General features: G+C 50.9%; 1 protein-coding gene across 1 annotated transcript in view; it reads right to left on the bottom strand.

Moving 5' to 3' along the window:
• Nucleotides 1-9,315, bottom strand: part of Lexm (lymphocyte expansion molecule) — a 26,089-nt gene extending 16,774 nt beyond the window's left edge. Inside the window, exons 1-9 of the mRNA XM_021201283.2 lie at nucleotides 9,227-9,315; nucleotides 8,081-8,168; nucleotides 7,538-7,705; nucleotides 7,230-7,352; nucleotides 5,593-5,730; nucleotides 5,329-5,472; nucleotides 3,700-3,861; nucleotides 2,639-2,764; nucleotides 1,500-1,537 (exon numbers count right to left, since the gene is read on the bottom strand). Of these exons, the coding sequence (XP_021056942.1) occupies nucleotides 1,500-1,537; nucleotides 2,639-2,764; nucleotides 3,700-3,861; nucleotides 5,329-5,472; nucleotides 5,593-5,730; nucleotides 7,230-7,352; nucleotides 7,538-7,705; nucleotides 8,081-8,168; nucleotides 9,227-9,282 (1,043 nt within the window). The 5' untranslated portion in view covers nucleotides 9,283-9,315. The remainder of the gene's footprint in view (nucleotides 1-1,499; nucleotides 1,538-2,638; nucleotides 2,765-3,699; nucleotides 3,862-5,328; nucleotides 5,473-5,592; nucleotides 5,731-7,229; nucleotides 7,353-7,537; nucleotides 7,706-8,080; nucleotides 8,169-9,226) is intronic.
• Between the last annotated feature and the right edge of the window lie 342 nt (nucleotides 9,316-9,657).

Here is a 9,657-nt window from a genome sequence, read left to right on the forward strand (position 1 = left end):
AGAGAGAGAGAGAGAGAAGAAGAAGAAGAAGAAGAAGAAGAAGAAGAAGAAGAAGAAGAAGAAGAAGAAGAAGAAGAAGAAGAAAAGACAGAGAGAGAAGATCAGGGACAAGATGTAGTAGCTCTTCAAGATAACAAAGCAAAATCATGACAGAGCACAGGCAAGGAGGTCATAAGATCAGAGTCTGGGTCAATATCCAGTAGGAATATCCAGGGATCCTTCCTGCCCTGCCTCAGGGACTGGCCCTACCATGGTCCTTCCCTTTTGCATGGCTAGAGAGAGAGCTAGTTTTCATTGTCAACTTGACCCAGCCTAGAACCATCTAGAAAGAGAGTCTCACCAAGAGACTTTCTGGGTCAGGTTGGCCTCTGGGCATGCCCATGGTGGGGTGGTCTTAATTTTATTAATTGATGTGCGATAGTTCAACCTACCAGTACCATTCTGGGTTTGGGTTCTGGATTTCATAAGAGCAGACAGGACCAGCTGCCCATGCATGCAACAGGCTAACCATTTTGACCATTTTGAGCTTCTGCCATCCTGGCTTTCACTGAGATGGTGGACTGCAATCTGGAACCATGATCTTAAATAAACTTTTTCCTCCAAGGTGTTTTGTGTCAGGACTTTTTTTTTTTTTTTTTAAGATTTATTTATTTATTATATGTAAGTACACTGTAGCTGTCTTCAGACACTCCAGAAGAGGGAGTCAGATTTCCTTATGGATGGTTGTGAGCCACCATGTGGTTACTGGGATTTGAACTCAGGACCTTCAGAATAGCAGTCGGGTCTCTTACCCGCCGAGCAATCTCACCAGCCCCATGTCAGGACTTTTTTAATCACAGTGGCAGAGATGAACATCAGGCACTGGCCCTGTGGTGGCAGGATGGCCATCTGGCTCCAGTCTCAGCATTTTGCCTGTGATGTCTGAGAACTCACATGTTGGGGTGCAGGCTGGGGCAGGGAGCAGGATAATAATGCAAAGGCAGGTAAGTCACAGGCAGCGTGTGTCTCAGAGGGGGGACTACAGATGCGAGGTGTTTGGTTTGGACAGGGAAAGTCTCCGTCCCCAGTGGATGGTTCGGTGTAGCTGTGGACTGAAACCTGTGAGAACCAGAATCAAAATAAATTGATCCTCCTCTCAGTTGATTTTTCTCAAGGATTTTTTTTTTCACAATGGCAAAAATAAAACAAAACAAAACAAAAAAAAACAAAAACAAAAAAAGCCATAAACCGGTGTGATTGTCAAAGACCAGGAAAAAACAAAACAAAACAAAAAAACAACCTAAAAACAGCAAGCTCAAACCTGGGCTGTTAGAGGCAAAAAACCACCTGGGGTCACTGGGGGGGGGGGGGGGGGATAGAGGAGGTGTAAGCTGATTGTGTGACTTGTGGAGTTGTTTGCTTAGGATTTGTTTATGGTTATAAGGCTGAGGCGGGTGGATCTCTGTCTTATAGACAAGGCCAGCCTGGTCTACAGAGTGAGTTCCAGGACAGCCAACAACAACAACAAAGTGTTCACAAATTCTAGGACTATCCTGTTCTGGTAGAACATTACCAAAGGTGTCATCACATACCTGGGGGTAATAAAAAAGAGCTGGGGGGGGGGGAAGGGGCAGAAGACTTGTTCATTCAAGCAGAAGAAAATGGGCTTAACAGCTCAGCCCTGGAAGCCCCAAGACTTGAGAGAAGGGAAGATAAGAAGGTGACGACTGGAGAGATGGCTCAATGGTTAAGAGCACTGACTGCTCTTCCAGAGGTCCTGAGTTCAATTCCCAGCAACCACATGGTGGCTCACAACCACCTGCAATGGGATCCGATGCCCTCTTCTGGTGTGTCTGAAGACAGCTACAGTGTACTCATATACATTAAATGAATAAATCAAACTAGGTGTGGTGGCACATGCCTTTAATCCCAGCACTCAGGAGGCAGAGGCAGGCGGATTTCTGAGTTCAAGGCCAGCCTGGTCTACAAAGTGAGTTCCCAGACAGCCAGGGCTACACAGAGAAACCCTGTCTCGAAAAACCAAAAATAAATAAATAATAAAATAAAATAAATAAATCTGTAAAAAATCATTAAAAAAAAAAGAGGAAGATGAGAGAGCTGTGCATTGGGGCCTCTTAGCATCTTGATTCTCAGTGTTATCTCTGTGATAATCAAGCTTCAGTTGTCAACAGCCTAGAACCACACAGGAGGAGAGTCTCATGGAGGAGTGGACTGTCTAACCTGGGTCAGCATGTGGGTGTCTGTGGGGTATATTGTTTTGTTTACATTAATTGATGTGGGCAGGCTCACCCACCCTAGGTGTCACCTTGCCATGTTTGAGTTGTGGGCTGTGTAAGTATAGAGAGGGAGGGAGCTGGACACAAGCACACACGCGCTAATTAATTCATTGCTCTCTGCTCCTGACTGTGGCTGCAGTATGACTCGCTCCTTCCAGCTCCTGTCTGGACTTCCCTGCAATGATGGACTGTCACCCGGAATTATAAGCCAAAAAACCCTTCCCCCAGGCAGACTGAATCAGAAGCCCTGGTATGGGGTCCACCGACCTCAGCATCAGGACCACAAAGGGTTGGGGCTGTCTGAAGAGGCAGGAGAATGTCCCCTGCCTAAAACCATGCTTCCCCAACCCAGACCCACTCACCCAGGTTCCCAAAATCATCTGGTAGGCCTTTAGGCCGGACCGTTTGGAGGCCAGGAGGAACGGTGGCCGGTTGACATGTTTCTGTTCCGTCTCATGAGGAAGCCAAGAACCAGGGCCAGCTATATCCTGGGAATAAAGAGGAAAGACTGAGGAGGGCCTAGCAATGTCAACCCAGGCTGGATAACTGAAGACTGATGGCAGCTGACCTCACCTGTCCCGCACTACTGCGCCTTTTGTCAAAGGATGAGGGAAGGGAAGTATCCCATGTCCCGTATCACCCACTCCATGTACCCCGCAGCCAGACGCCTCTTTACAGGTTCCCAGGGGCCCTCGAAATGAGCAGAGTGCAGCCCGGGACTCAAGCAGACTGACCCTGGAGCCAGAGTGAGCCTTATATCGAGTCTCCTGGCCCCTCCTGGGGGACCCAGTGAACCCTTTTTAACCAGTTTCCCTTTAAATGCAAGGGATGGCCCTCCCAGGCTCCCTTGGGAGAGGGACGGCAGTGGCAGGAGGTCAGACTGTCCATACGCTTTGCCTCCCCTACTTCATTTCTTCCTATGGCCTTTGAGGCAGGGGTGGGGTGGCAGGTGTGGTGGTGACAAAAGCCAAGAGTCACTCAAAGAACTGGTCACTGTCCCCCGGAGAGGACTGCCTTGAGGCAGGCAGAGCCTGGACCCTCCCTGGGTAGATCAGGTAGGCAAACTTGAGGACACACAAGTACCCTATCACACTTCCTCCTGCCCAGCCTTCTTGGCCCGTTCCCCAGATCTGTATGGCCAGAGGAGGGAGCGCAGGTAGGAAAGCCTCACTGGTTGGGATTTCCTGGTGGCCTGGCTCAGCTATGGGTTCTACAAGGATAATCCTGATCATGGCTGCAATAACAGGCCAGGTGCGTGACGTGAGCTCAGCCCAGAAAGTGACTAACCAGCACAAGGCCGGGCAGACTGGCCACAAGACCCAGCTTCCCCCTACACGACCACTGCACCCCACCTCCCTCAACCTCCCTAGCCTACTGGAAAGCTGCCTTCCAGGAGAGAAAACAAGCTATGGGGTACACTGACCATATTTTTGGGGCACTGACTAAGGGTTGTCCAGAAAATTCTCTCTGTGGGGTGTTTTGGATCCCGGGGATATTTCGAGAAAACCCCTTGTTTCTTCTTGTGTTGTGAGTTCAGTTCGTCCAGAAAGCTCTTGTAATCTGTCAGTTCCTTGGGCTTCTTTTTCTGAGGAACGGGAAGAGAGAAAGAAATCCTGTACCAGGGATCATGGGTTCACTAGCCCTCACAGAAAACCAAGTGATGCTGATGGGACTCCTTGATTAACAGAGGCTCTGCTCTGACCTGGGACTTTGACAGTAGGGGGAGGGAGGCAGGTAAATACCACTAAACACCTGAGTGTTAGCCCTAGGCCCTGCCTAATGGGAGCAGAGCGCTGATTCCTGCAAGCTGTCATCGTCTATCCTCCACAAACATACCATGAAACAATCCCGCACACCCAAATAAGGGAACAAATGTACATGTTAAAAGATTTATAGTGAGGAGAGTCTGTCTGTCGTGTCAGATGCAGAAACTCCGTATTTGTCTCTCAGCTTTTCTGTGAACCTAAAATCTCTCTTAAAAAAATAAATAGGGCTGGAGAGATGGCTCAGCGGTTAAGAGCACCCGACCGCTCTTCTGAAGGTCGTGAGTTCAATTCCCAGCCACCACATGGTGGCTCACAACCATCTGTAATGAGGTCTGACGCCCTCTTCTGGGGCGTCTGAAGATAGCTACAGCGTACTTACGTATAATAAATAAATACATCTTTAAAAGTAAGTAAATAAATCTGTAACAAAAAGGTTCAAGCAATGGGGTTCAGCCCTGGTTGTAGTACCAACATGGTGTCAGGGAGGCAGGTCCCAAGGCCCCTGCTGTGCTGGGCAGTGGTCTTAGTGGCAGGTAGGAGACTCTAGAATCAGTCATGTCACAGGACATAGGACAGTGAAAGTAGCTCCCACCACAACGGTCTCCTACTAAAGCTGCGGTTTTTATTCCATTGATTGCACTTTTCTTTCCCTGAGACTGGAAAATCCCACAAGGTCTATTTCCCTGCCTCTATCCTGTGAACTGGACTAATCCTGCTCATGCAGTGACCCCATGCTGGGGACAAGACAAACAAGTCTGGACACACACTTGGCCCCCACAGCCATAGGCATGAAGAGGGCAAAGCAGAGAAAGCCACCAAACCTGTCAGGAATTTTGATGGGGATGGGAAAGAAGTCTGGCAAGCTACATTTCTAGCCCAGTCTCCTCTGCCAGCCCCAGTTTAGGGCTCCTTTAACCCAGGCCATTAAATCAGCTGAGTCCATGACGCCTGGCAAATGTTTACAGCCAGACACTGGGCCTGTGCCCTTGGGGTCGCCGCAGGCCTGGCGGTGCATGCCGGGCCACCTGTCTATCAGTACAGTTCATGTTATTGCTGAGAGAAGTAGCCACGGGGTCAGATGTCCAAACTGTGGCTCCGACCCATCGTATCTGTGTGGCCAACCTCAGGTTCTTCGCCTAACACAGGGAGCCATACCCCGCCCTGGCAGGAGCACAGCATAGACCCCCTTCTCCGGCAGCACTTGGCACACACGGCCACACTCCCGTGGATAATCAGAGATTAGCTTACCGGGGGTTACACAGCCACCCACCCACTCAGGCACATACCTGCACAGAGTAATGTCCATAGGGCAAAGGACTGCTCCGTTCACCAGAGAAAATGTCATAGGGGCCACGAGCACCAGTGGACTTTTTCACAAAGGTCTCAAGGTCGCTTTTGATGGTGTAGGTACCCGGTCCCAGGCCACTGCCCTAGAGACAGAAGTGGTGAAGGGTGCCTGAAGGGGAGTGGCCAAGGTGGGCCTTCGGCCTCTCTACCCCGAGGTCACCTCATAGGACCATGCAAGAGGAGGCTGCTGAGGGGGGGGGTACCTGATGAAACAAGGGCGGTGGCTTGTTAGACACTCTACACATCAGGCCTTCGGAATGTGAGCGGTTCCAGGCCTTCTCCTCCAGCTGTGTGTATGGGTTCCCCTTCTCCCCATAATTGCCAGGGCCGGGATAATAATTCTGCAGGGCGGGAGACAGAAATGCAAAGACTGTCAGTCCCAGTCTTTGTGCTGGTTCATCTGTGGAAGAGATGTCTGGGGTTTCAGATCTCAAGAAGGGAAACAAGGTTTCTGGCGTGAGCACCTGTTACCCACCCCACCACACAGCATCCCGGTGAGCCTCCTCCTCTGCTCACTCCTTTAACTCCAAGTCCTCTGACTCAGCACCTCCAACTCAGCACCTCTGACTCAGCACCTCTGACTCAGCCTGCTCTCCCTGATCATACTTGTTTACAATGCTTTCTTCCAATGCCTTCCCTACCCTCTGGTTTGTCAATCATATCAACCACACCCAGCTCCCCAGACACCCCTCTCCCCTGAGACCCACCTNCCCCCCCCCCCCCCCCCGCTGTTCCCCAGCCTCCCTAGATCTGCCCTTTACAACCACAACACTGATCAACTTCCTCGCTATGCTGTGAACAGGCTGGGAAGAATGAGCACGGGAATCCTAGGCTGGGACCTCTGCTACTTCCTAGCTGGGTGAACTTGGGCCTCTGAGCCTCATGGTCCATGGGACTAACACAGCGATGGTAATCCTTTCCTTCAAGAACAGTGATAGAGTTGAATGTCTGCGAAGCCCTCTGCCCAGGGCTCGGCAGATAGTAGGTCCCATCACACAAGTCGGGGTGAGGTGTCAGGAAGTCCTGAGGTCAGAAGAACTGTGGCTAGGAGCCTAAACACAAAGGTGGTCTTTGAAGTACAGTGAACAGAGCTAACCTGTGGTGCGGGGAGGTGAGACCTGGCTGGATTTCTGAGGCTGGTATGCCCCTTTTAGCCACATGGGGGCACTGCTGTCCCATAGGTGATGCATCCACCTCCTCTCTGGGCCCTGCAACCAGACCCTTGGGGAGCCAGACCTGGCAGAGGGGGTGGGGCCAGTGCTACAAAAATCAGGCCACTGTGAGGATCAGCTCTGTCTGTCCCCCAAAGAAGAGATTGGGTCTTGCTTCCTCCATAGCTCAGAAAGCCAGTGCATGGAGGAGGTATTATGAGTCCCCTGCAGATTTTGTTCCAGGGAGGCCTCCCCAGACCGCTCTCTGTAAATCACCCCTACAGCGCTCTCCTTCCCTGTGCCATTTACCCTCAAAACTCCATAAGAACGATATGTATTTCCTTCTTCATGCTGTGGTGTGTGTCGCTAAGATGCCTGCTCTTACGTTTGTCACTGCCAGACACCCTGCTCTCCCAAAGCCTAATTCAGTACACAGCTTTCTGTTGCCGCTTAATCATTATTTCCTGGTTGACTAGCTAAATGAATACATTTGTTGGGTTTCTAATATACTCTAGGTTTCTCTAGGCTCAAGGCTGAAACACAGAAGAGCAGAAGAGCCAACAAGAAAGCCAGGAAGGCCTGGGCAAGCCTAGGGAGAGGACGGGTTCAGAGAAGGGTACTTGTCAAACATTCAGACGGCCACAGTCTTCCCACAGAGGACGGAGGGTGGAAGAGACAAGATCACGTACCCCAATAAACCCTCGGAAGCGTGTCTCCCCAGAGCTGAGCAGCCCCCGCTTGCTCTGTGGTTTCTTCTGCAGCTCAGTTATGAAGTCTTTGATGTTGTAGGAGCCAGGGCCCCGCTTGTGCGCCTGCCCCAAAAGAAAAGAATGCAGGATGGAGAAAGAACCTGAGTCGGTCCGGCCAGGAAGAGCCCAAAGGGTGATGGTGTGTGTCCTACAAGAGGAAGCTGTATCCACCAGGACTCTGGAGGGATAGCCATGTGGACAGGAAGCCTGGCTCCTAGAGGTCGGGAAGGGTATGCCCCGAAGTTCACCTGCTGCTCTCTTTCCTTCTTGATGGCCTGGTACTGGAAGTGGGGTAGCTGGGTCAACCGAGTGGCTTCGTGGGCCCGGGACCATCCTGAGCCCAACTTCTTCTGTTCCAGGAACTTCTTGCTGAAGCAGGTATCCTTGGAGTTATAGGTCCCAGGTCCTATGTGGGACTAAGTTAAAGCAGGTTCTCAGCTGACTCGGTCATAACCACCTACCCCACCCCTCTGCATGTACAAGTCACCCCTGGCCTAGGAATGGAACTAGACAGTTCCCCAGTCTGACGCCCAGGGGCTCAGCACCCAAGATGGGAGTCCTGACCACCTCTGTGACTGGCCTTGTTCCACTTCAGGGAAATACAGAATAGAGACAGGCTGATGCGTGAGCTGTAGAAGAGGAAGCCTGCGGCCCTTAAACTCCTAGGGTTCTAGCATAGTCCTGAGTTTATCAAACATAGCTGAAGCCAAGTATGAGCCAAGCTTGGGTTGGAGCATGTGCGAGCGTATTGGGGGGCGGGACACAGACCACGTGAGAGGAAGCAGGCTCACCAGTTCCACGGAATGGTGTCTGGAGTATGGGGCCTCTGTGAAGGTGCTGAATTTCTTCTGGTTGGGATAGACAGCGGAGACATCAAACCTAAGAGAGGTATCAGTGAGGGCCCATCTGGTCCTGACTGGGGCAGCCCTGGTGGACAGGCAGTTGGTTTCCCAGGACAGATGACTTTGGAAATGACTCATGAACGTCACTTTGGATCTGCTTCATCATTTGGAGAGTTCCAGAGATGCTCTACCACCCACCCTATGCTCTGCCTCTCCCTACAGCGTCATCCTTCTTCAAAGTTCTTACCATTATCCTTCCCACCTCTAAGTAGATAGATGGATGTGGATACTTCATATCATCTTTCATGTACGTTTAATTATCCAGATCACCACACAGACCCTAGAACCGTGTGTGGCACATAGTAGGTCATTTATATGCAACTATATTACGTAATAGAACATAAAAAGAAATGACAGTTGGGTATAATGGTGCACACCTTTAATCCCAGCACTTGGGAGGCAGAGACAGGTGGCTCTCTATGACTTTGAGGTCAGCCTGGTCTACAGAGTGAGTTCCAAGACACCCAGGGTTATGTAGAGAGACTGTCTCAAAAAAAAAAAAAAAAAGAAAAAAGAAAAGAAAAGAAAAGAAAAGAAAAAAAGAGAGAATAGAAAAGAAGAAGAAAAAAGGAAATGAAAAAAGCAAACAAAACTTTTTAGCTAAATTTCATGGGATGGGCAGACCATGTGGCCTCTATGAATATTTTACATTGGGTGGTTTGGAAATAGTTTGCAAGAACTTACTACAAAAATGGAACAGAAAACAAACGAACTTAAAGGCTTTAATCCCAGCAGAGAGGGCAATGGTAGGCAGATCTCTGTGAGTTCAATGCCAACCAGGGCTACATAGGAAGAGGGGAGAGAGAGGAGGAGGAAGAGGAAAAGAAAAATAAGAGGAGAAAATAAGAGGAGGGGGAGGAGGAGGAGGAGGAGGAGGAGGAAGCGAGTGGGGGAGGGGTGAGCCAGCCCTCCACCCTTCCTTCCCGGGCTCTAGCCTTCTGGGTTAGCCTTCCTCCCGGAGGCAGAGGCGCTGGTGGGGCCCACAGGAACTCCCTTGGATCCTGGGTGTCAGGCCAGGAAGCAGTTGGGCCCCACCTGTGGCTCTGCACCCCAAAGGGCGCCCCTTTGAACCACTTGGGGATGGTGGACATGATGTTGCGCGGGAGGGCGCCGTGGGTGCGAGGTCTCACTGAGCCTAGCCTCCAGCCTGCCCCCACCCCGGCACAGCACCCCCTTGACACCGCGCGCGCTGCCACGGCAACCCGCAACCGGGGCGTTATGATTCAGCAAGTACAGACCTGCTTCGTGCCACGTGGGAGCTTTCCAGCATGCTGGTTGCCCCCTGACGTTTTCATTCACTTTATATTCCCAATGCTGCCTTGCCTGAGACCCTTCCCGGGCTCCTGCAGACCTTAGGATCCCCCCTGGGATTTAATGAGAGAGCTCTTGTCACTTGCTGAGAATCTGTTTATTTCTGCTTATACTGGGGAGAACCCAGGCTCAGAAACTGCCTTCATGTTCATCTT

The sequence above is a fragment of the Mus pahari genome, chromosome 6 (genome assembly GCF_900095145.1).
Source record: "Mus pahari chromosome 6, PAHARI_EIJ_v1.1, whole genome shotgun sequence".
NCBI lineage: Eukaryota > Metazoa > Chordata > Mammalia > Rodentia > Muridae > Mus > Mus pahari.